At 40.5% G+C, this 25,832-nt stretch overlaps 1 protein-coding gene across 1 annotated transcript; it reads left to right on the top strand.

The window, feature by feature from the left end:
• The first annotated feature begins 6,822 nt into the window (after nucleotides 1-6,822).
• HSP90B1 (heat shock protein 90 beta family member 1) lies at nucleotides 6,823-24,050 on the top strand. Its single transcript, XM_030856200.3, has 18 exons — nucleotides 6,823-7,011; nucleotides 8,023-8,125; nucleotides 8,830-8,971; nucleotides 9,535-9,651; nucleotides 11,005-11,336; nucleotides 15,290-15,401; nucleotides 15,628-15,750; nucleotides 17,013-17,129; nucleotides 18,837-18,974; nucleotides 19,058-19,135; nucleotides 19,270-19,335; nucleotides 19,805-20,074; nucleotides 20,344-20,589; nucleotides 21,105-21,241; nucleotides 22,549-22,627; nucleotides 22,719-22,874; nucleotides 23,137-23,259; nucleotides 23,756-24,050. The coding sequence occupies exons 1-18, from the start codon at nucleotides 6,963-6,965 to the stop codon at nucleotides 23,783-23,785; spliced, it is 2,418 nt and encodes an 805-aa protein (XP_030712060.1). The 5' UTR covers nucleotides 6,823-6,962; the 3' UTR covers nucleotides 23,786-24,050.
• Nucleotides 24,051-25,832: the final 1,782 nt, after the last annotated feature.

Below are 25,832 nucleotides of genomic sequence, written 5' to 3'. Positions count from 1 at the left end.
AAACATTAATGAAGACACCAAGATGCTAGTAGTGATGTATCTAGTTAAGGCATATGGGTTATTTTAATTTTCTTCCTCAATCTTTTTTTAAAATTTTTTAATTTGCAAATTTTTTCATAATACACATAAAAAATAAAATTTCTTTAAAAAGCCTTTCAAACTTTTTCAAGTAGCCAAGAGGTACGTAGTAGCTAGAGCAATGTAAGAAATTTTTTAAATATGAGTTCCACTTTGTTCTACCAATAGTTAACTCTGAGACCTCATTTCTTTTCTCTGGACCTCGAATTTCCTTAGCTTTTTTTAAAAAGAGAGGGAGGAGCCTTGAGATGGGAACATAAATTGGTACAGCTTTTTTCCACCCCCCAGAGGAACTGGTAAATAACCACAGAATTTGAAGGCACATACTCTTTGACCTAACTATTCCAAAATTAAAAGTTTATCCTCCAGATAAGCTTTCACAAATAAAAAACCTGTGCAGATTAAAGCATTCTCTGCAGCACTGGCTGTAATAGCAACAAACTGGAAACAAAAGAAGTGCCTATCAAATAGGAAAGTAGATTTTAAAAGATAAGACATCCAAGATCTATTAAATGGAATAAGCTAATGTGTATTGTTCCATTTATCTTTTTTAAAATTAAGAATTTCATTTTTAATTTTATTACACACGTATGTACATTCACAAACATACATGCGTGCACACATACACACACACACACACACACACACACAATTTCTGGAAGGATGCATAAGGAACTTCTATCAGTAGTGACCTCTAGAGAATGGGAACAATGGGGTGGGGAGAACCTGGAACTTCTACCTTTGATCTTACCCTTTTCTGTACCAACTGGAGTTTTTTTAAACCATGAAAATATCTTAGTTTTATAATTCAAAACCAAGAGGGTGAGTTGTGGAACTACATGATTTCTAAGACTTCTTCCAGCTCTGAAACTCCTATTAAGTCCCTAATGTAACATCATCAACATGGCTAATTAGATCATGTAAAATATCAAATTACCACAATTTAAAATTTAACAAATCTCTTATTTGAAATTCAATTCCTCTTGTGCTCTGCTGGTATCCAAAGTTGACAGAGGACAATTGGACATATACATATATATATATATATTTTTAATATTTATTTATTTGGTTGCACCGGCTCTTAGTTGCAGTAGGCAGGCTGCTTAGTCATGGTTCATGGGCTCCTTAGTTGAGGCATTCGAACTCTTAGTTGTGGCATGCATGTGGGATCTAGTTCCCTGACCAGGGATCGAACCCAGGCCCCCTGCATTGGGAGCACAGAGTCTTCACCACTGCACCACCGGGGAAGTCCCGGACATATATTTTTTAATTGATCTGTTTTTCTAAGGCAGAGACTAGGGAGGTGTTCATTTTTAGGTAATAGAAAATAAAATGTAAACTACAAGACCACAGATGAATTTAATTTAAACTCTCTGATTGCATGTTAAGAGTCACAGCACCCACAGATTTTATTAGCAAATGCAGGTAACCATTATATAAACCCACAGTCAATGCTCAGGCAGGGTAACGTGATGTGAGTTGGGGCGGGGCCTAGGGAGATCACAAATAATCCACATTTGTGGTTAAAACTAGTCAAAAAGAAGACATAATGTAAACTGTAGTTACAATTACATTAAATATTTAGAAACACATTTACTGTTCTCTAGTCAAAAATAATACAAGTTCCACATTTCGGAAACATTAAACACCATATTAATTACTTGATGAAAACTACCGAAAGGTTAACATGAGGAAATAATTATGGCTGTTTAATGTCTTAGCTGAAATATTGGGATTTTTTTTTTTTTTTGCGTACGCGGGCCTCTCACTGTTGTAGCCTCTCCTGTTGCAGAGCACAGGCTCCGGACGCGCAGGCTCAGCGGCCATGGCTCACGGGCCCAGCCGCTCCACGGCATGTGGGATCTTCCTGGACCGGGACACGAACCCGCGTCCCCTGCATCGGCAGGTGGACTCCCAACCACTGCGCCACCAGGGAAGCCCGAAACATTGGGATTTTTGAAACCCAATATTTGAACCCCAATATTAAAATAGGACCAAGAACATCTACATCTCCTACATCTACTTCCACATTCTACCATGAAGGACAATTCAAAGCAGAGCAACCTTCCTGCCAGAACAGAGAAGCTGGATAAGATACTTGAGGATTTATTTAAAGGCATCAGACAGCTACTCAGGCAACCAGGATTTCAGAAGACAAGATTCCAGAAAGGAAGGGTTAAGAAGTGATCCCTACATTCTCTGTTGCTTTTCCCCTTAAAATGCTTGCTGATTCTTACACCATGCAGAGCTAATATTCTTAGAAAGCAGCACAAGGCTGATGCGCTAGGCAACACTCAGCAGCCTCATGGTGATAGTGCTAGTAGGACAAAAGTTGGAGTTCCGGGCCCACCAGAGAGGAGCCTGGTAAACACTGTAGGCTTTCTGCTGTATTTCCTGGATGCTCAATCTTGATTGAGTAGGTCTCCCCCATTCTTAGTGTGCACTCACAGACTTTCTTATTTTCTCCTAAACTGGATTTCTTTTTTTATATGATGTAAGATAGGTGTCAACTTTATTTTTCTTTAGATGGATAACCAGTCAAGGCCAGCATCATTTGTGAAACAAACTATCCTTTCTCCTCTAAATTGAAATATCACTTTTATCATGTATTAAATTGAAACAATCTATGTCTGGATTCTCTCTTTTGCTGCACTGTTCCGTTTGTCTATTCAAACACGTAGTGAACATTTACCATTCTTTTTGACTGTGCAACATCTGAATCCCCTCCCTATTTTGGAGGAAATCCCCACTTCTGGTTCTTGTCCATTTCATGAGCCCACTCCTCACAAATGAAGCTGAAGATGCCAGCTAGAACCTTGCTCAGCTTCCCTTGCAGCTACGGTATGGTAGCAGGCAGCTTCTAAGATGGTCCCAATGATCTCTGACTCCTGGTATTAACCTCCTTGTGTAATCCCCTCTTCTCACTGAGTAGGGTTACTGCAGAAATGATAGTATGTGATTTCCAAAGTCGGTCATGAGTTCTCATGGCTCCTGCCTTGTTTTCTGACTTGGATCACTCACTCTGGGGAAAGCCAGCCACCATACTGTGAGCACATCCAAGTAGCCCAATGGAGAAGTCTGTGGTGAGGAACTGAGACCTCCTGCCATTACCTATGAGTGAGTCATCATAGGAGCAGATCCTCTAGACCCAGCCAAGCCGTAGATGACAGCAGCCCACGCTGACATCCTGACTACAGCTTCATGAGAGACCCTGAACCAGGACCACCCAGCTAAGTACTCCTAGATTCCCCACTACAGATACTTTGTGAGATAATACATGTTCATTGTTCTAAACTACACAGTTTTGGGGTAATTTGTTACATAGCAGTAAATAATACCCTATAGGGTATGGTACCAGACCCAACTTCTCCATTTGTTTTATATTCTTCAATAAGATTTTATGGTTTCCTTCATGTTGGAGCTATGTCTTTCTTGTCAAGTTTATTCCTAAGTATTTTATGGTTTCGGTCTCTAATATGAATGAGATTTTTAAAATTTCCATTTCTGTGTTTTTTACAAGATTACAGCAATTCTATTGATGTTTACATATTTCTTATAGTCAGTAATTTTTTCCCCTAGCTAGAGTCTCTTGAGTTTCTGGATAGGCAATCATTTCACCAGTGAGAAGGGATTTCAAAATAAAAAAAACCTCAACTTTTTAAAATTAATTTCAGTTAATTTTCTTAGACCCTCCTAAACAGTGTGGGACAATACTGACAATAGCGGGCATCTCTGTCTGTTTCCTGCTTCCTACTGAAATGGTTTCAGTGTTTTGTTGTTTAAATCAATGGCTGCTATTAGGGTTTCTTGGATTGAGGTATAATTTACATGACAAAGTTCACTCTTTTCGAAGTATACAGTTTGATGAGTTTTAACCACCACCAAAATCAAGATCAAGAGCATTTCCATCACCCCAAAAAGCTCCCTCACATTCTTTTGCAGTCATTCTTTTATATCTTTGCTTTGGTTTAAATAAGATACATGCACTTATGCTGCAACTCCACTGTTAATATTTGTTCAAACTCTGCACAGACACCGTATCAATATTGCTCACCCCTCTATTGCCAGCACCTTGCATAATACCTGGCACATACCAGGTCCTCAACACTTGCTGAATTAATAAATGAAAGAATGAATGAACCAACTGACCAACCAAAAAATTGACCTTGGTGCTCAGCCTCATTCCTCAATGCTCTCCGATGCCAACTGCTTTCCTGCCTCGATCTCCCAGTCTGCATCCTCCCTGACTCCTCGCTGCTGGACTACACCTGTCTACCAGTTGAGCTATCCATTGCTCCTAACGGCACCCCTTTGCCTCTCTGGTGTTTTCTCCCAAGTTCAACTGCAAAGGAGGGTGCTGTCTAGTGGGATTAGCTGTGCTCAAGAAAAAGCTTAACAACAAAAACAACAAAGGCAGCTATTCCCTATACTAGTCATGGACATATAATGTCAAAAGGAAAAAACTAAAATTAGGAAGCGAGGGAATCAGATCCACAGGTCAGCAGTTTAAAAACAATCTGGAGTGTAAGTTCTGGAGGAGCTAGCCAAGATGGGACATGAGGATCAATCATAGGTCAAAGGCAGAAGAAGTGGAGACTACAGAGGAGAAACAGCAAGGCTGGGAAGAAACAGCAAGGCTGGGAATGGGGTAAGCTGCCCATTACCTTCACAGGGTGCATAGCCAGGGATCATGTCTTAAAGGGGCAGAGTTGAGCCTGACAACAACCAGCCATATTCTTCTGCCAGTCTATTGTCTTGCGTTCTGCCTGCCTCATACATTCCCACTGTTATCTGCAGTAACATCTACCCACAGCAATGCATCTATTCTGGAGGGCCTGCCTCATTCTCAGTTCCCTTCAGGTGCAGCACAAATTACCCACCACTGACCAGTTAAGATGGAATTTGCAGTTTCAGAACTGGTTGCTTACTTGTTCAGAGCTAGAGAAAAAGGGGAAGAAATGTTGTGAAATGCAGAATAGTGAAGGAACTCATCTTTTTCTAAAAAGAAAAAATAAACAGGAGTTAAAACACACAAAAATGCAATTATTTGAGATTTCTGAATGTAATCCACACCCTAGTAACTCTTTAAACAAAAAAAATAAGCACAGAGGCATAACAAAAGCTTTGTAAGCTACCCTTTTCTTACTAATAACAAATTCAGATAATTTGGTTAGATGTAAATAAGGGACCACCACAACGTGTAAGTGCTGACCACAGAATTAAGACTGGCGAACCTCAATAGGGGAAGTTATAAATATATACGATAGCCTGTCACTGAAAAGCTTGTCTTCAGGAATTCGGATGCTTATCTGAAAACAAATTCGAAGTTCAATTAACCTGTAGGAAGCGGTAAGGAAGGCAGTGTTTCTGTGGAAACCGGGTGCGGGTCGGGCTGGGGGCTCTGTAAAGGCTAAAAAGCCATAGAAAATATTTCCAAAGGCCCAAGCTTTGGGTGAGGGACTTCCCTCACAAGAAAGCCACCTGGTGTTTTATGTCTTTCTGTATTTCTATGAAGTTACAAAGCTGTACTCTCTCGCTCATTTGCAGTCCCACAGGTTTTGCTTTCAAAGATCTGCAGGTGTATCCTCCTGCACCCGTCAAACTGAGAGTGTTTTTTTTTTTTTTCTTTTTTCTGCTAGACTGGACTTTAATACCATGCTCTTCACCTGACTCACAGCAGGGACTCTGGGACCACCGGTTCACCGCCTTTGAACTCTCCTGAGGGAGTCAGGGCATCAAAGTTGCTCGCGATTTCCCGTAAGGGAAGGGGGAAAAAAAAAAGCCCCGCTACCCTCTTCTGTAAACCGAAACAGAAGGCCTAGCATTCCGCCTGTGAAAGGTGCAGACGTACCAGAAGCTCCGGCTGCCCACGTGACGCACGAGAAGCCAGATTCGGAAAGGCGCGTCCATGAACCGGAGGCTGGGCCGGACTCAGGCCGACCCCCAGAACGCTGGGCGGCCTCGGCCAAGGCCTGGCGGCTTTCTAGGTTCTGAAGGCTGTGTACACTAGAGAGTCTGGAATAGGCAGAAATTTCTACGGCACTAGCAACGAGATATAAATTCTAAAACACGCAGCGCAGAGTTCCCGCAAAGACACGCTGGGAAAAAGGCAGAGGAAAGGGCCAAACTACGCAGCTGATCAAAGACTACGATTCCCAGCATGCACTAGTGTTTTCCCCCCTAGTACGTTGCATGCCGGGAACTGTAGTTCCTCCCCAACCCCATCGAAAAGTGCGCCGGGGGATTTTCAACTTCTCACGTGTGTCTCGATTCCGAGAAGCACTGCCAGATAGAAAGCTGACTGCGAAAAGTCGCTCTGGAATCATTCCCAACGTGACCCCACGCATGGACAAGGGAAAGGTGAAGAACGCGTTGCCATGGCTACCGCTTCCCCTCGTCACGGAGTAAGCGCGCTCAGGATCCGGAAGTGGTTCCGCGTGACCTCTCCGCAAGGAGGATGTGTTCTGTGCTGACGTTCATTGGAGGGTTTCCCTTAGAGACCAGAGCAACACAGGCAAAGGGGCGGTCCCACGTGAGAGGGGCCCGCGGAACCAGTTGATTGGAGAAAAGGAGCCAGGACTGACCAATCGGAAGGAGCCACGCTTCGGGCATTGGACACCGCACCTGGACAGCTCCGATTGGTGCACTGCGGTCCCCCCCTCGAGTCCCCATTGGGTACAGGTGGTGCGTGGTACGGCACGATTGGTGGATTCGTGTTTCCCGTCCCCCGCCCTCGAGAAGTGGGGGTGAAAAGCGGCCCGACCTGCTTGGGGGTAGTGGGCGGACCGCAAGGCTTGAGGTGTGAGGATCGAAGCCTGGCGTAGGGGGGGGCCGGAGGCGGCTCCTGCGATCAAAGGGGACTTGAGACTCACCGGCCGTGCGCCATGAGGGCCCTGTGGGTGCTGGGCCTCTGCTGCGTCCTGCTGACCTTCGGTGAGTGATCCTGGAGGAGCGGGCCCCCCTGGACGCCCCCCCCTCCTCAAGCGCGGCCTCTTCTCGAAGGTTCTGGGGGCGTTGAGCTCGGGAGGGTGATTACAGAGCCTGTGCTTGGTCTGTGGGGTGTCCATTGCTTTTCCTCGAAAGAGGCTCAGGGGATTTCGTTTACTCTCTCCTTCCTCTGGAAAGATAAAAGGAGAACGGAGTCGTTTTAATCCCTTATACATCTCCTAGTATCCGCTCCTAGAGGGCTCAGCCTCCTCGCGGTGGGGCCTCCCTCGGGCTCGTGCCCCCCTCCCCGCCGTCCCCCGGGAGCATTGTGCATGCCCTTTCCGGAGGACTTTTGTCAGATGCCGCAACCTTTGGCCATCAGAGTTTGAGGACCCCCCCCGCCCCCAGGCTTCCACGCCTCGCCAACGCGAGTTTCCTTTCTTAGCCGCTGGGCTGTGGAGCGTGAGGCCCGCGGGCAGCGAACCGGCAGTGTCAGCGTGTTTGACTCACTTTTGCTCGAGCTCCTTAACATCTTAAAATCTCTAAACGTCTCTTCGCTTTCTCAGGCTCCTGAGCCCTTCAGTTCCCCTCGCTAGGGGTTGCACAAATCCTTTTCGTGTTCTGACTTGTGGTATTGAAGGCCTAAGTTTTGGCATGGTCAGTTTGGAGGCCTAGTCTCGGCCTGCGGGCAACACGTGTGAATGTAGAAGGGGCCTGGAATCGAATCTGCTAAACAGTATTTATAAAGGATCCCAGGGCCGCCCTTTAGAAGTGATGGCTGCCTCCGTCTTTCAAAATCTCCTGGGAGACCTCAGTATCTGAACTTACATAAGAAATACGCTTACGTGGGTTTACACTGGATATTTAAACCAGTGGATCCATTCTTCCATCGCCCCCTCCCGTATTTGCCAAGTGAATTTTGCAGCCACTACACTGGCCCTGTTTGATCTTGTTTCTTCTGAGAAGTACATGAAGCAACGATGTTTAAGAGTTTTCTGGTGTTAAATCTGCCATCAGGGTCTGTCCAGGCTGACGATGAAGTGGATGTGGATGGGACAGTGGAAGAAGATCTGGGTAAAAGTAGAGAAGGCTCAAGGACAGACGATGAAGTAGTACAGAGGTTTGTGTTCTTCTGAAACTATACAGATAACCCGCTGGGAACTTGGAATACAGTAGCTTTTTTGTATCTCTTCTCAAAAGATCCAGATGAAGTTTAATACTCTGAATTTAAATAGAGAAAATGTTAGGGGTAGCAAGTGTGTGCATACATAGTAATGTCTCCTAACTTTGCCACTAAGAATGACTGGTCAAAATGAGATGAATTCCCTTGAAAACTATTTTGATAACTGTTTCAGAATGCTAGCACTATAGCCTTCCTAAGACCTTAGAAAAGGCTTCTCCTTTGGTTTTATACCCGGTGTGTACACTTAGTAATTTTAAAAAGGAATTCTGTCAGTTGAGCAATGTTTTGATTTGGCTTCTTAGGACTTAAACTTTTGTAGACCCTTAGAAGCCAAAGTTTCCCAGGCAGAGGGTTCCCTGTGAGGGAACGTAAATGAGTGTGACTTTGCTTTTTAGGAGAGGGAAGTTGGGTTTATTTTTCTGACAATGTTTAACACAGAGTATTTCCAACTTGCTGTTAAAGGTAATGTACTACTGTGATAAAATAATAATGAGATGGTAGACTAGTAATGTAAAGGTTTGCATTTTAGCTTTTTAACCATTAAGACAACCTTAAGAGATCACTCTGCTCTCATCACAGATCCTATATTTTTGGAGGGAATTAAGTAATGCAGTATTAGTTGATCAAATTTATTTCCTTAGAGAGGAAGAAGCTATTCAGTTGGATGGATTAAATGCATCCCAGATAAGAGAACTTAGAGAGAAATCAGAAAAGTTTGCCTTCCAAGCCGAAGTTAACAGAATGATGAAACTTATCATCAATTCATTGTATAAAAATAAAGAGGTAAGCAACATGTGGTTATGATAATGTTGTTTTGTTTCCGTATGGTAGCTAACTTGTTAACTTTCATAGTGAATGTGCTGACATAGCAATTCCAAGCAAGTAGTTGGCAAAGTTTAAAAACCCAGTATGTACAAGAATCACTACTAGATACCTATTTGTGTGTGTTTGGGGGGAGGGGGAGGGTTCCTAAACATTTTCCCTTTTTTTTTTCCCTTTCCCCTCCAACTGTTTTCGTGGCCTGCTAAATAGTTGTGAGTCTTACGTTCAGTCATAACAAACTAAGCCTCGAGTATTGCATACAGAAAGATCATTAGGAGGGAAAATAGAGTATCAGCTACACTCAGCAGTTCAGGTGTTCCTTGTAGTAGCTACAGTCCTTTGTGTAGAGAGCTGTGCCTGCTTTTACCAGGAGAGTAACGCCACCTCTGTACCGTAGAAGTCTAGTCCTTGAAGAGTGCTTTTTCAGAGTAAAGAGTAGAAATAAAATGAGTTTGCCATTAAATTTAATGTCTCGTGTATCTTGAGGCTAATCTAAGTGTGTATTAAATCTGGCTTCCATTTAGATTTTCCTGAGAGAACTGATTTCGAACGCCTCTGATGCTTTAGATAAGATAAGGCTAATATCATTGACTGATGAAAATGCTCTTGCTGGAAATGAGGAATTAACGGTTAAAATTAAGGTAAGCTTAGAACAATTTTCTTTTTAACTACAAAGAATTCTTAGAGAGAGAGAATGCGTATCAGTCAAGATAGGCTAGGTTAGGAGCAATAACAATTCCCAAGTGTCGGGGACTTCAATCAGGGCTCAGCCAAATATGGCCTGTGGGTCAAATCTGACCTGCTGCCTGTTTTTATTTTTATATATATTTTTTAACATTATATTTTATTTTTTTCTTTGGCTGCGTTGGGTCTTTGTTGCTGCGTGAGGGCTTTCTCTAGTTGCAGTGAGCAGGGGGCTACTCTTCGTTGCGGTGCGCAGGCTTCTCCTTGCGATGGCTTCTCTTGTTGCGGAGCATGGGCTCTAGGTGTGTGGGCTTCAGTAGTTGTGGAGCGAGGGCTCAGTAGTTGTGGCGCACGGGCTTAGTTGCTCCGCGGCACGTGGGATCTTCCCGGACCAGGGCTTGAACCGGTGTCCCCTGCATTGACAGGTGGATTCTTAACCACTGCGCCACCAGGGAAGTCCTGCTTTTATAAATAATGTTTTTGGAACACAGCCATGCCCGTTTGTGTATTATCTGTGACTGCTTTTGACAGAGACCGTATGGTCCACAAAGCCTAAAATACTCTCTGGCCCTTTTCCAGAAAAAGTTTGCCAACCCCTGGCTTAAATCATCAGTCATGGCTGCCTGTGGCCTTTGCTTTGCATCATCTCTATGACACAGGCTGATTGAGCAGCCACCATCTGAAGTGTAGCTGGTTGCCACAGTGCAGAGAAAGCTTGGAGGGGCTCACATCAATTAAAGGCTCCAGCCTGAAAGCCACACTCCTGACTCCCACTTGCAGCTCCTCGGCCAGAGCTAGTCACATGGCCTTATCCAACCATAAGTGGAGGAAGTATATTCCTACTGTATTTCTGGAAGGCAGAGAGCTGGGAATGTTTAGTGAAGAACATTGGTCACCACAGATTCCAAAGACAGAAGTCATTCAAGTTTTGAATCCTTTTAATTTCTATCAAAGAAATAGGTGAAACATAGAATTTTATTTTTCTTGAATTTTTTTTCATAAATAGCTTGCCTTATTTAGGTCTGTCTCTGCCCTTTGACATTTAGACCAGTCCTTGCCCTCTTTATATGGATACTTTACCAAATACACTGAACTTAAAATTACTCTCTATAAAGATGCTTGTGCTTAAGATGTACGCTTTTTGAAAAGCCCATAAAATACTATATGGAGGAAAATATCTCAGTTTTGTTTTCTGTATTGAAATTGATGTGGTCCAAAGCTGGTAGTTTCTCAATATATAGCTCAGTATTTCCTTTTTATATCGTGAGTATTGAGCAAGTATAACTGTTTTGTTCTTGTCTTGGTTTTAGTGTGACAAGGAGAAGAACCTGCTCCATGTCACAGATACTGGTGTAGGAATGACCCGGGAAGAGTTGGTTAAAAACCTTGGTACCATAGCCAAATCTGGGACGAGCGAGTTTTTAAACAAAATGACTGAGGCACAAGAAGATGGCCAGTCAACTTCAGAACTGATTGGCCAGTTTGGTGTCGGTTTCTATTCTGCCTTCCTTGTAGCAGATAAAGTTATTGTCACGTCGAAACACAACAACGACACCCAGCACATCTGGGAGTCCGACTCCAATGAATTTTCTGTAATTGCTGACCCCAGAGGAAACACTCTAGGACGGGGAACGACAATTACGTAAGTATTACTAATTCCTAATGAGAATTAATAGTCGTAACGAGGATGTTGATTCTCCGGTTCTGGCTCTGAGCAAACGGCTTATTCTGGGCCTTAATTTCTTTGCCTATAAAAATGAGCAACTTGAACAGTTTTCACCACTTGAAGTATTCTGAGGTCTTGCTAAGGGCCGGACCCAGAGTTATGGTGGCTGCTGTCTATGGAGGGCTTGAAGGAGGAAGGGTTAGCTCTTCAGGGAGAAGGCAGATCGGAGGCCTCAGAAACAAGTGGCTTGTCCAGGTTTTCCAGGTAAGCAGGACTTAGAAAAGTGGTGTCAGTCTGTGGAGCATCATGGATAACGGCAGTGGCACAGCGTGTTTACAAGATTCAAGGAATTCCTTTCAGGTGGTGGCAGTTACTGATGGAATTTCTGATGAACTTTGTTAAAGTTTTCTGAAGGTTGTGTGGAGGATGGCAGGACTGGATGAGAAGAGACTCTTGGGGTAGCCTGGGTAACGGTTGAAAACATGCCAAGATAGTAGCCAGGGTTGGGGGCGGGTTGGAGAGCACAGATAAAGGACTTGAAGAGAGTTAAGAAAGTTCTTTGGAAGAAAACGTCTCATTCGAGGATAGTTACTAGTTATTGAATTTGATATGGAATTCATTTTAAGCCAGTACCTATTGTTGGTGTCGACGAGACATATCTTATGCCCAGTGTCTCCTGGTGCTTGCAGCACTGTGAAGTGTGAGACAGACAGACAGACGACAGGGCAGCTTTCTGCCTTTTGTTTTTTTCTCCATCTTAGAGATAAAGAAATTCCAATTTAGAGGTCAATTGACTTGCCCAGTTCTGCCAAGTGAAAATGTGCCCACAGTCTTGATTTTTTTTCTTAATTCAGTTTAAAATTTTCTCAACATTAAGGATTTTTAAATATTCAGGTAGGAAACAAGCATACATCTATGATTTCAACCAATTTTCTTCATCCCAGAAGACATTCCCTATTTTCATTGTCAGAGATTTTCCTTTCATGAAACTAGACAACTGCATTTTAGTATTTTTACTAATTTACTGTTCTAAATTTACCTTCTCCTGCCTTTCACATCTCCTGATCTCTTTAGGAGACATCCCTAATAGTTATACCCCAGGGCCCTCTCTGTTAGGTGGTAGGAGAATACAGGTAAATCGCATCTTTTAACTAGAAAGAGAAAATGATGTCCCAAGAGGTGCTAATGTCTTAGGTTGCCAAGAGACAGGTGAGACATCTAGATGGACGCTCCATGTGAGCAAACATTTTGTTAATACTCCATTCCCAGAGCCTAACGCATGACTAGCAGGTATTGGTATGAATGAATAAGGGTCATCAGGATGGTTTCCTATGGTAGCATGGATGGTTGATCAGTAAATGAAATTTTACAACAGGTTCTCCTTTCCTTGGCAAAATTACCTTTTTTCTTTAAGCCCACCTTCCCGACCATTCACTTAACAGATATCCATTTGAGTGCCTGTTACCTGCTAGGGTTTAGGGCTACAGTGGAGAATAAGACAGTTGCTGTCCCTACTTGCACATGGCTCATTCGACTAAGAAAGAAAAAACATGAGATAATTTCAGAGTAGCAAATGCCAGAAAGGAAGTTAAGGGATACCTCCCTTATCAGAAGGTCTTTCTGAAATGGTAATAAATTAGGTTCAGATATTCTAGGCAGCAAGCACAGCATGTTGGAAGTTCCAGAGGCAAGAGGCCCATTTGAGGAACTGAAAGTCTAGAATGGCCAAAGGGGAAAGGAGAGCAAAGGCAAGGAAGCGACAAGGTTAGGGTCCTGCCCTGCATACATATGACTTTATCTTATATATGACTAATAAAGTAGAAACCATCTGACAATTCAATTTCCTCCCTACTCCTGTCTGTGCCCCTAAATTAGCCACCACTGTACCCTTATGAGAGATTTAGTGAGGATTAAATGAGATCATGAAATTAGCATCCTGTAAATGCTGTAAAAATTGCCTCTGTCCCTCCTACTACCATGAGGGAGTATTCTACATTTCTCCCCAAAGCTAATCTCTGCTTCTCATCTGTTGTCTCTCACGCCACCTCCTCAGAGACTAAGCATAAATTGATGCCTGCCATGTCTTTTAAAGTCAGCCTTTCCTGAACACCTTCCTCTTTCCCATCAAAGTGTAAAGGTATTGAAGTCTCTGGGAAAAGGAACAAAGGCAGGTGGTGCGATGCCCCATGCTGCTGTCAGACATGCACTCTCTTTTTCTCTCCTGTCTACTGTTGAGCTTCTCAAAAAAGCATACTTGCCTTTGTTGCTACTTCACCTTCTGTTCACAGCTCGGCCCACTGTGTTTTGACTTTATCCACCATCTTTCCATTGAAATAAGTCACCAGTAATCCTTGTTGCTAAATCCAGTGGATTCAGGGTTATTTTAGTTGGTATGGCTCCCAGCAATGGGTTCTTTTTTTTTTGTAGTTTTTCTCTTGTGTTTTCTACAGAATTTGCATTCTACTGCTCATACCTTAAAACAATCCATTCAGTACCTAGCTTCATCTTTTTAAACTTTCCGTTGCCTCAATGTTGATATTCTCTTTCTTCAAAAGTTCAGTTTCAGCCCTTTCCGTTATCCCGTGTCCCGCATGCAGTCTGAACCACTGTCTTGGATCCAGGTTCCAGCTCCTCCTCAGGGTTCTCTAATCTATATTCTTAGTCCAGATCAGGAGTCAGCAAACTTTTTCTTAAAGGATCAGCTAGTAAATATTTTAAGCTCGTGGACTATAGGATCTGTCACATGTCACAACTTTCCTATTCTAGTTTGAAAGCAGCCATAGACAATATAGGATGAGGTTGTATCCCAATAAAATTTCTTATGGGTGCCAGCCAGAGTTTGCCAACCCCTGGTCTAGATCTCTCTGCGGGGCCCTGGGCTCATATGTCTAATTGCCTCTTAAATACCTCTAACTAAGATGTCTAACCATCAGCTTCAATTTGCATCCAAAAGTGATGCAACTCTCCACTAACCCCGGACCACTAACATGTATGCTCCAAGACCAGAGATTTCGTCCCCTCACCAGGCTGTGTCATCATGTGCTGTCTACTTGTTGGCAGGTGCTACTAAACTGTAAGCTTTTTGAGGCAGGGAGAGAACCATGGATACAACATTGCCCATATTTATTGGGAGCACAAACATCACGACTACCTGCTGTGTTTGAGAGTACGTTGTGATTATTATTCTTGGTGGATGGAGGAGGTGTTTGCAGAAGGGGTAGTAAGGAAGAAGAGGAAGCAGTGCTACAATTTTTGATACTGTAATTATCTAAGCCAGTGCTATCCAGTAGAACTTTCTGTGGTAGAAATGTTCTATCACTGCTCTGTCCAATATGGTAGCCACTAGCTACATGTGACTATTGGAATGTGGCAATATAACTAAAGAACTGATTTTAACTTTTATGTAAATAGTCACATGTGACAGGTGGTTACTATTTTCTTGTCTAGTGCAAATGTAAACAATAGTTCAGATTAATTTTCTAGCTTTTTTTAAGGAACATGTTTTTGTTAGGGGTTAACTACAATAATCACTTGATTTCTAGAGTTGCTATCAGAGTGCATAAGATTCTACTTTTCTCCAGAATATTGCAGTGATTTCCCACCTTCAGCTAACTTAAGATTTCTGTTCTTCAAATGAAAACATCCAGCACATTGAGAAGGTTGAGAACATTTTCATTTTTTTACTTGGAACTAAGAATATTTTCCACCTGAGGGAGTGCAAGAAAGTTCTTCCTTTACCATACCCATATTAGGTATATTTAGCTCACAAACCTTTATCGGTGATGAGAGTTCTTAACATGGGTAACGGGGACATTGTTGGTTATACACAGAATTGCTGGCTATTATAGTCATATGAGTATTTAGACAAATTTATAGTCAGATCTTTTAAACCATCATGTCTTTCTCTAAACGTCTTACTTTCTTTGCAGCCTTGTTTTAAAAGAAGAAGCATCTGATTACCTTGAACTGGATACAATTAAAAGTCTCGTGAAAAAATATTCACAGTTCATAAACTTTCCTATTTATGTATGGAGCAGCAAGGTAAATCTGTAGGAATACAATTCATGTGTATTACCTTGGCACATATTCGAGTATTTAACACTGAAAGAATGAACGTTAAATACGGTTCTTTCAATACAGGATACTCTCAGTGTTTTCTTACTGAAGATCGACTTTTTCAGCTGTAATTTTGTTTCATATCCTATAGATGAAATCAGAATTATTAAACAAATGAGTTCAACCGTAATTCTACTTTCTACTTCAACAGACTGAAACTGTTGAGGAACCCATGGAAGAAGAAGCAGCAGCAAAAGAAGAAAAAGAAGAATCTGATGATGAAGCTGCAGTAGAAGAAGAAGAAGAAGAAGAAAAGAAACCAAAAACTAAAAAAGTAAGTCTGGTTCATCTTCCTACTTAAAATATCGTTTAGGTTATAAAGTACCAAACCCATAGAAAAAGAGATCAGATTTGTTGTTGCCGGGGGTGGGGGGGGTGTTGGAAGAAGGTACAAACTTCCAGTTATAAGGTAAATAAGTACTAGGGATGTCACGTACAGCATGACAAGTAGAGCTAACGCTGCTCTGTGGTGTATAGGAAAGGTAAGAGAGTAAATCCTGAGAGTTCTCATTATAAGGAGAAACTTTTCTTTCTTTGGTCCATTTTTTAAAATTGTTTATTCTTCTCATCTATATGAGATGATGGATGTTAACTTATTGTGGTGATCATTTCACAATACGTGTAATTCAACCTTTATGCTGTATGCCTAAAACTCATGCAGTGATGTGTATCAATTATATCTTGATAAAACCAGGTAGAGGGGAGAACTAAGGTAAAAAATATTGTTTAGCTTATGTTAGAAAAAACAGATGCAGAAGAAAAAAAAAACACAGAAACCCAAATATGCACAGACCGATTTGAGGGTAAGCTTCAGTTCTTAATGGTCTTCTTTTTTCAATGAGTGAGTCCCTAGGCCCAGCTTTTAAAACCAAACTCTGTGTGTGCGCGTGCGCGCGCGCACACTCTAGACTCTCTCTCTCTCTCTGTCGAAAGTTTTAAGTAGCAAATGCAGATCATTTTTATGAAGAGTTCTCTGACTTCCATATATTGCCCAGGACTGATGGCTTATGATATGTTTTGAATTTTAAAAGCTTAAGAAGCTTTTTTGCATCTTCTTTTGTCATGTAGATATCAACTATAAAATTAGTTCTCTGGTCTTCTTAGGTAGTAGAGTAGGTAGAAGTAATGGTGGTGGATTTTGAGAAATATTTATTGTAAGATGTTGGATTTCTATAAGTCATGAAATAGAAATACGTAAGATGTATATCCTTCTAAACTCAAAACAGGTATTTTTACGAAATAACATTTTAGCTAGTTAAAAATAACTGAAAAAACCTTAATTGGATTGTTACCAATTATAATGAATAACCATTTGTCTTTGTTGTATTAAATAACAGTCTTAAGTGTTGACAGAAGTACTTTTTAAAATTTTTTTTGATCCAGTTGTCAAGAACCATACTACAGTATAGGTACCCTTTGGTGCTTCCGTATATTAATACTTTTTTGAAATGTTCTAAAGCTGTGGTTACTATAGTATAACTATTGATACTACTGGTATATCTGCTAGGAGAGACTAATCAAATACTGTAACTTCAGGTTGAAAAAACTGTCTGGGATTGGGAACTTATGAATGATATCAAACCGATATGGCAGAGACCGTCGAAAGAAGTGGAGGAGGATGAATACAAAGCTTTCTACAAATCATTTTCAAAGGTAAATGTTATTTTAGAATAATGTGATAATGAAACATTACTAAATCAAAAATATGCTGAAAAATAGTTTTATTACTATTTGAACACAACTGGTTTCCTTTTTAATCCTGTGTATTTTATATTATGCATTAAAAAAATTTTACTCTGGGGCTTCCCTGGTGGCGCAGCGGTTGAGAGTCCGCCTGCCAATGCAGGGGACACGGGTTTGTGCCCCGGTCCGGGAAGATCCCACATGCCGCGGAGCGGCTGGGCCCGTGAGCCATGGCCGCTGAGCCTGCGCGTCTGGAGCCTGTGCTCCGCAATGGGAGAGGCCACAACAGTGAGAGGCCCGCGTACTGCCAAAAAAAAAATAAAATAAAAAAAAATTTTTACTCTGAGAAGGAATCTGTAGGCTTCACCAAATTGCCAAGTGGTCTGTGCTACAAAAAGATTTAGAACTGCCTACTAGATACATGCTTGATTTCTACTACAGAACCTGTAAGACCTAAAACCATGTTATTGAATGACTTTTAACATAATATTGAAGAGCTTGTTTACAACATCAAACATTTCTTTTGAGGTCATATGCCTAGGAATAATTACTAAACCTATTTCCTTGCCAATGTTTTGTTTTACTGATCATTTCTTGTAACTCTTAGAATCCAAAACTAGCATTGACTAAAATTGTTTCAAGTTAACGTTTCCTCAAACATCTTGCACAAAAGAGAACAGTTTAATGGACTTAGCACAGCTAGAGAAAACTTAATATTCTGTGATTGTATTTGTTCTTTGCTCTATTCCATCTGCTGATTCGTTACTTAACCTTTGTTTTCCTTACCTTAACATCCAACCATCCTTTCAGCTTTACTTCCAAAAACTTTCCCTCGGTTCTGCCTCTACTTTCATTCCCGTGAACTCGAAAGTCCTAGTGCATATGTAAAGGTACTTTCGTCTCAAGCAGCTATATTAGAAATATGTGAGCAGTGTGTGATTTTAAGTCTTTTAGAGGCTACATTTTTTTATAGTTGAAACAGGTGAAGTTAACTTTTAATAATATATTTTTTTAACCCAACATACCCAACGGTGTTATTTCACCAGGTGATCATTATAAAAAATTGAGTTGTTTCCTTTTTGGTTTTTTTGTTTGGTTGGTTATTTTGTGAGGTGTGTGTTTTACACTAACCAGCACATCTCAGTGTGGACTAGCTACATTTCAAGTGTCCAGTAGCCATATGTGGGTACGGTAATGTATAATGCAGGAAATTTCTGTCCTTACGCTTTATAGCTATTTACATACCTCTTTTTATCCACTGCTGTTCCAAATTTCATGGAAGAATCCTGTTCCTGAGTACTTTTTTGGTTGAACAGTACACTCATGAAATGTTGTATATTATTTTGTCATTTAGGCAGGGCGGTGGTTTTCCTGTCCTGTTCTCTCACATGTGTGGAACCTAGACTCATCCATCCTTCCCCAGGTTTAGGCGATAGAGTAATATTATTGACAGTCATCATCAGAACAACCATGTACAGCCAGCTGGAAGTGCAATCTTAATTGTTTCTTCTTCCCTCCTTGCCCCCCCACCTTCACTTTTTTGGTAAGGGTACTTTTTTGTTAGTTAAATGTTAAACTGAATGTGTACGACATAATAAATCGCTTTTTCCTGTGCCTTTTGAATCGCAAACCGCTTTTTCCTGTGCCTTTTGAATGACTAAGATACCAACTTTCTAGGAAAGCGATGACCCCATGGCATATATCCACTTTACTGCTGAAGGGGAAGTTACCTTCAAGTCAATTTTATTTGTACCCACATCTGCACCACGTGGTCTGTTTGATGAATATGGATCTAAGAAGAGCGATTACATTAAGGTGGGTTTTTAATGGTATAAACTGAGTTTAAAATTTCAAAGTATGATTTCCAGAAAGTCACCTTTTTTTTGGTTTCTGCTTAGCTGTATGTGCGCCGAGTATTCATCACAGACGACTTCCATGATATGATGCCCAAATACCTGAATTTTGTCAAGGGTGTTGTAAGTATCTGGAGATTAATGGGGGAAGAGGGGATTAGAGTGGGGGTCTGGAAGTGGCGTTTTCTTTGGGTTGGTTGGTTTTATTTTTTTCGAGTGTCTTTATTGCTAACTGGACTTTGTTTTGCCACCTGAAGGTGGACTCAGATGATCTCCCCTTGAATGTTTCCCGTGAGACTCTTCAGCAACATAAACTGCTTAAGGTGAGTGTCTCTGGGAAGAGACCGGCCGCCTTGCTCTTTGGTTGGGCCTCAGAGAACAAGACTCCATTAGTGGAGTTCCCAGGTTTTGAGACTAGTCCTTGGCTTTTCAGATAAAGAACTTAATTTTACTCTGGAATGATCAAATCCTGAGAATCTGATTGTTTTCCCCCCAACATTTTATAATAAAAAATTTTCAAACATACAGAAAAGTTGAAAGAGCAGTGAATACCCATATATGCCCACTACCTGGTCTTAAAGTTAGAATATAAACATTAAAACAATCTTGTGACTGTTTCCAGGGACAACTTAGTTTCTGCTCCATCTGACATAGGAGTACTCACCATTCCCTGCCCCTTGATAAATACCAGCATCTGTATCTTTCACCACTACTCCCCTGCTACCTTACGTATTGTATGTTCTCAAAATTTTGCGATGAGCTTTTGTAAAGTTACTCTTTAATTTTGTTTAGGTGATTAGAAAGAAACTTGTCCGTAAAACCCTGGACATGATCAAGAAGATTGCTGATGAGAAATACAATGATACTTTTTGGAAAGAATTTGGTACCAACATCAAGCTTGGTGTGATAGAAGACCACTCAAATCGAACACGTCTTGCTAAACTGCTTAGATTCCAGTCTTCTTATCATCCAAGTGACATTACTAGTCTAGACCAGTATGTGGAAAGAATGAAGGAGAAGCAGGACAAAATCTACTTCATGGCTGGGTCCAGCAGAAAAGAGGTGAGGTGAACTTGAACTGGTCCTGGTATGTAGCTGGGCATTTATAGCCAACTCTTGAGGGAAAAAAAAAAGGAAAACTTAAATTATAAACTGAAGTGGTAATGAGGCCTGTCAGTCACTGATAGGAAGAAAGTCATTTATATTCTCTGCACCTCTTAATTCTCCACCTGTAAAATGGGGTTGCTGGTATTACATAAATGTAGCTACTAGGATGAACAAATATACCAAGGCCAGACTTGGAAATTTTCGTTACTTTCTTAATTTTGTAGGCTGAATCTTCTCCATTTGTTGAGCGACTTCTGAAAAAGGGATACGAAGTGATTTATCTCACAGAACCTGTGGACGAATACTGCATTCAGGCTCTTCCTGAGTTCGATGGGAAGAGGTTCCAGAATGTTGCCAAGGAAGGAGTGAAGTTTGATGAAAGTGAGAAAAGTAAGGAGAGTCGTGAAGCAATTGAGAAAGAATTTGAGCCTCTGCTCAATTGGATGAAAGATAAAGCCCTCAAGGACAAGGTATTCTAGAAATCAGAAATTGTGAAAATTCTAGCATCTTCATTTTAAAAAACGTGTTGTGTCAGCAAATTAAACTTTGCAGCTGGTACTTTTGTAACCATTAAAAGTTGTACAGAACAACATTTAATATTGTAGTTAAGTTATTGGGAGGCTGAGCTTAACATTTATGAACTACAAGGAATTGAAAGGATAAGTGTTATCCTGTGGGTGGGTATATTTCTTCCCTTTGTAATTGAAAGTTTTCCATAATTTAATACTGTCTTTGTAATAGCTTACATTTTTACCGATTAAACTTAAGTTTTAAATGTTTTTAAAAGTTGATGTTTAAGTATTTATGACTGAAAAATTCAGATTATTAAATGAGTTTCCTAAAAATCTGAGTGAGAGGTACTTTTCTGATCTGCCTCCGTTTATGATCTTAAGCGGTGAGCCCTTAAGGAGTTGAAATGCAATTACTTCACGACCTTAACTGTTGATATTTATATATCTCTAACTTTTGGTTTCCTTATCCTAAGATTGAAAAGGCTGTGGTCTCTCAGCGCCTGACAGAGTCCCCATGTGCCCTTGTGGCCAGCCAGTATGGATGGTCTGGCAACATGGAGAGAATCATGAAAGCCCAAGCATACCAGACCGGCAAGGACATCTCTACAAAGTAAGCATCCTCAGGGAAGTCTTGTACAGCCGTCCTTTAGAAGATAATGGCAGCTTCTATACAAAGAACTGAGGTGTTTTAAGTGTCTGTTGTATATTAGATAAGTTTACAAAGGGATTAGATTGCTACATTAGATTGCTAAAGAAAAGGTCTTGAGGTTGTGATTTATTTTATGGTATTTTATCTACAGATGGAAATTTTCTTAATCTGTTACACATAATGTCTTTTGGCATTAGATTATATGCTTGGCCTGGTATCTGGACTTCTTTTACATTTTTAGATAATAGTTACAGATGAAGTTAATGACACTTATTTTTCTTAAAGGCGTTAAATCCTTTTAATCACCCCTTTCACCCCCAACAAGTATGCTCCACAAAATAAAGGGTAGAGGGTGCACAAGTTAACGAGTATTTGAACTCAAGGGCCAAGTACTGGAGGTACACTGGATCTTTGGTACCCTTTATTTTCAAGAAATATGTATTTCAAGTTTTTATTTTAATGTTACAACAATAGCTTTGAAAATGACTTCTTCCTTGTTTTTATTCTCTTCTACTTGGAATATCTTCTTATTAGCTACGTAATAATCATCATACATTTTTTCCCCAGGCCTACCTTAAGAATTCTTCTCCTAAGTGTAGTTTCCATTGTCACAATCCCCAAACTCCATTTAAAAATATATCTATAATTCGTAATTAGCGTGACTCACCAATTTGTAATATTTATAAAATAAATTGTGACATTCAGACTAGTCAGGATGACAAATCATAATCCTCTAAGATTTGCGTGTATGATAGGTTATACCAGGATGTAAGGAGAGGGGCTTCACCCTGTCCTCGGCATGCAGCTATAGGAGGGAGAACAGTCACAGGGGATGGTAGGATGCTAATGACGATGAAGGTATACTCAGAGGCATTGCAGCTGACTTCAGAGAAAAGAAGCAGTTTTTCTTAGAACCATATAGGTTGAGGCATCGTGGAGAAGGTGTTACTTGAGCAGCACCCAGAGGTTGTTCTGTTCCAGAACTCTGGGGAGACACAGATGCAATTAAGATAGTGAATACATTAAGAGGGGGTGAACAGGACATTAAATCAGTTCATCCACTCAACAAAGGCACTTGGGATTCATCAGTAAATAAGAGTTCATTATTGTACTCTTTCATCTAACCACACACATATAAAGCATGATGTAACAATATATAAGCATGTCAATTTTTCAAAAAGTTGTTCTCTGTAATTATGTGAGTTAGTAATAGAGTATGGGAAATGCATGGACCCTAAAATTCGATATGTTTGTTTACTTTGTAACAGTTATTATGCCAGCCAGAAGAAAACATTTGAAATTAACCCCAGACACCCACTGATCAGAGACATGCTTCGACGAGTTAAGGTGAGCAGTATCATAGCCATACTCCTTTGTCTCTTAATTTGACTACTTTGGACCCTTTAATATTAATCAGGTGTGACTTCTTCCATTTCAGGAGGATGAAGATGACAAAACAGTTTCAGATCTTGCTGTGGTTTTGTTTGAAACAGCAACACTGCGGTCAGGATATCTTTTACCAGACACTAAAGCATATGGAGATAGAATAGAAAGAATGCTTCGCCTCAGCTTAAACATTGACCCTGATGCAAAGGTTTGAAGTAATTTATTGAATGTTTGAATCCCCAGTGTCACGCACAATGCTAGAAATTAATGAGAAGCTCCCCGCCTTTTACATCCTTTTTTTGTCTGTCTCCCTTTGTTAGCGTGATTGTTAACTCTAATTAGAGGGTTGACTCTACAGTTCTGGATAAACTGGAGTGAGGTTAATTATGATCTTATACATTTAAATGAGCAAAGTGAAAATAGATCCAAGGTGTTCAATGCATTAATGGGCTCATAAATGTTCCCCTTAGGTGGAAGAAGAACCAGAAGAAGAACCTGAAGAAACAACAGAGGATACCGCAGAAGACACAGAGCAAGACGACGACGAAGAAATGGATGCAGGAGCGGATGAGGAGGAACAAGAAACAGCAAAGGTAGAACAAACCAAGAATGGGACTTGCATTTTCAGTTCTTGCAAAGTTAAGACTGTTACAGAAGTCAAGAAATAAATAGTCATCTAATTATCAAATTCAAAAGCTGGAGCAAATCCCTTTTTTCTTTATTTAAAGTGTGTACTTTGATCTTCCCACTTCCTTTATTCCCTTAGGTTAGCCATCCATTCTTGAGATGTTATTAAGCAGATTGTTCCTTAGCCCACGGTGCTTCTGTGTTCTTTGCCACTTGCTTCTGCCTTAACTCTAGCAACATTAGGCTATTTTAAATTTTTGACTGTTTGTGTTCAAGGACTGTTGATCTTGTTGTTGGGCTCTAAGTTATTTTGCAGATTAGCAAGGTGAGGTTCTAGCCTACAGCTCAAGTTAATGGATAGGCTGGGTCCATTTCAATTGTTTTTTCCATACATGAACCTTCTGTGAGCTAAGGTTTGTTGTGCTGGTTTTTAATGTCTTCTGATTTTTCTGTTTTTCACAGAAATCTACAGCTGAAAAAGATGAACTGTAAATTACACTGTCGCCGTTTGGATCCCATATGAAGAAGGAATGTGAAATTTCAGTCATTTCTTTTGGGAGAGACTTGTTGTGGATGCTCCCCCCAGCCCCCTTCTCCCCCGCACTGTCAAATGTTGGGATTTTGGGTCACAGGAAGAAGTGGGTTTTTTAGTTGAATTTTTTTTTTAACATTCCTCATGAATGTAAATTTGTACTATTTAACTGACTATTGGTGTAAAATCTTGTCATGTGTATAAAAATAAAAAAGATCCCAAACATTCAGTGTCTTGCCTGCCTTTTCATAATTCGATTGTTTTTCCTTCCAGTTTTATTGTGATGTAATTGACATACAGCACTGTATGAGTTTAAGGTGTACAGCACAGTGACTTGCGTACATCAGGAAGCGATCACAATAAGTAGTGAACATCCATCGTCTCGTATAGATAGAAAATAAAGGAAAAATATTTTTTAGATCATGTGTCTTGGGTTTTCTTCCTTTCAAAAATAATTCATAGTTACTAAAGAAAAGTGGTTTTTTAAAATTATCTTTAAAAACCACCCATAGAAAGAAGACATACTCTTCCTTACAGAAGAATTCCAAATAATACATGTAGAAGCTCCCCTTTCTAGGAAGTGGAGCTTAATCCTTTTCTTTTTCAATGTGGGCTGGATTTAATGACTGTCTTCCGGAGTATGGAAAGGAGAAAACAGTAACTTTCTATAGAGAAACTTGGCAAGTGCTACCTTAATAACCAAGTGATCAAGGTTCATATCACCAGGGATGTCGTGTACCCGCTGATGCGATGAGGAAGGGTACCTCACCTCTGGTATTCTTTCCAAAACTTCCCAACCTTAACCTAACCTAGAATATGTGAACAGTACTCTTCAAAAATTTTTAAGGTCAAAACCAAAGAAAAGGAGGGTGGTGGGAGGGAGACACAAGAGGGAGGAGATATGGGGATATATGTATAGCAGATGCACTTTATTATAAAGCAGAAACTAACACACCATTGTAAAGCGATTATACTCCAATAAAGATGTTAAAAAAAACCCCAAAAAACAAGTAGTCACAGACTGGAGGAAACTACATGGCAACTAAATGCAATGTAACCTGGGTGAAAGCTGGGGAAATCCAGAGTCGGACATACTCATTTGTGCCTTAGCTCCGGCATGTGTGATGTCCAGCATGGTCATGTAAGATGAGGGCATTCATGGAAACAGGCAGTGGGATACAGGAACTGTGCTATCTTGGCAGTCTTCCTGTAAATCTAAATTTATTCCAAAATTAAAAGGCTGTCTTTTTAAAATCATCTATAGTCCTACCACAAGTATAACTACAGTGAAGATCCTCATCGATATGTTTAATTTGTTTTAAAATGTGTTACGGGAGAAATGGTTTCTCTAAATATAGCCATCTGAAATAGTATTTTTTTTTAACTGGCTAGGGAGAGAAAATGTTACTCATTTGCATATTCAGAGATCATGGTGTGTGAGAAAATTCTGTGGAACCTAATTTTATGTACAATAAAGTTGTTGAACACTTCACAATTTTCCTGATAATCTAGGACACTTTCTAGGCTTCTCGTAATTCTAATCATTATATGCTTCCCACCCCTCCCCATCAAGCTCTTTTTTTAGTTTGCAATCATCACTTTGAAATTACTAGATACCCTACAATCATCTTTTTAAAAATCTGCCCTGCTTCTTTTCCCTTTTAAGAAAATGGGAACTCAGTCATAGAGAAACAGGCTATCAGTTAAGGTATAGCTTCCTTTCCTGATACAATGTTATATTAGCTATTAGTTGTATTTGTTTCCCATTTTTTGGCCACTATAAATGACTACTTTTAGTAGTAGGACATAAAAATTAAAGCCATCAGGTCGCATTAAATTTGTGGCATCTGAAACTTCTCAGAATCTTCCAATTACAAATTCTAAATTTCCATTGTTTCCATCAGGAAGTGTAAAAAGCAGCATTCTCCCTGAGGTTTTGGTAGAAACAGGCAGCTATGCAGCTATGCCATATACACCTTGCACTACAGCTGTTTAACTGGTCTAAAT

This window comes from Globicephala melas, chromosome 10 (assembly GCF_963455315.2).
Source record: "Globicephala melas chromosome 10, mGloMel1.2, whole genome shotgun sequence".
Taxonomy (NCBI): domain Eukaryota; kingdom Metazoa; phylum Chordata; class Mammalia; order Artiodactyla; family Delphinidae; genus Globicephala; species Globicephala melas.
This window is presented reverse-complemented; position numbering and strand designations above follow the sequence as displayed.

What these genes read in the sequence shown, in the direction of transcription:
- HSP90B1 (XM_030856200.3), top strand. Translation starts at nt 6,963, where the DNA reads ATGAGGGCCCTGTGGGTGCTGGGCCTCTGCTGCGTCCTGCTGACCTTC. An exon ending in CTGCGTCCTGCTGACCTTCG is followed by an intron (nt 7,012 to 8,022) that starts GTGAGTGATCCT and finishes ATCTGCCATCAG; the next exon opens with GGTCTGTCCAGGCTGACGAT. An exon ending in ATAAAGCCCTCAAGGACAAG is followed by an intron (nt 20,590 to 21,104) that starts GTATTCTAGAAA and finishes CCTTATCCTAAG; the next exon opens with ATTGAAAAGGCTGTGGTCTC.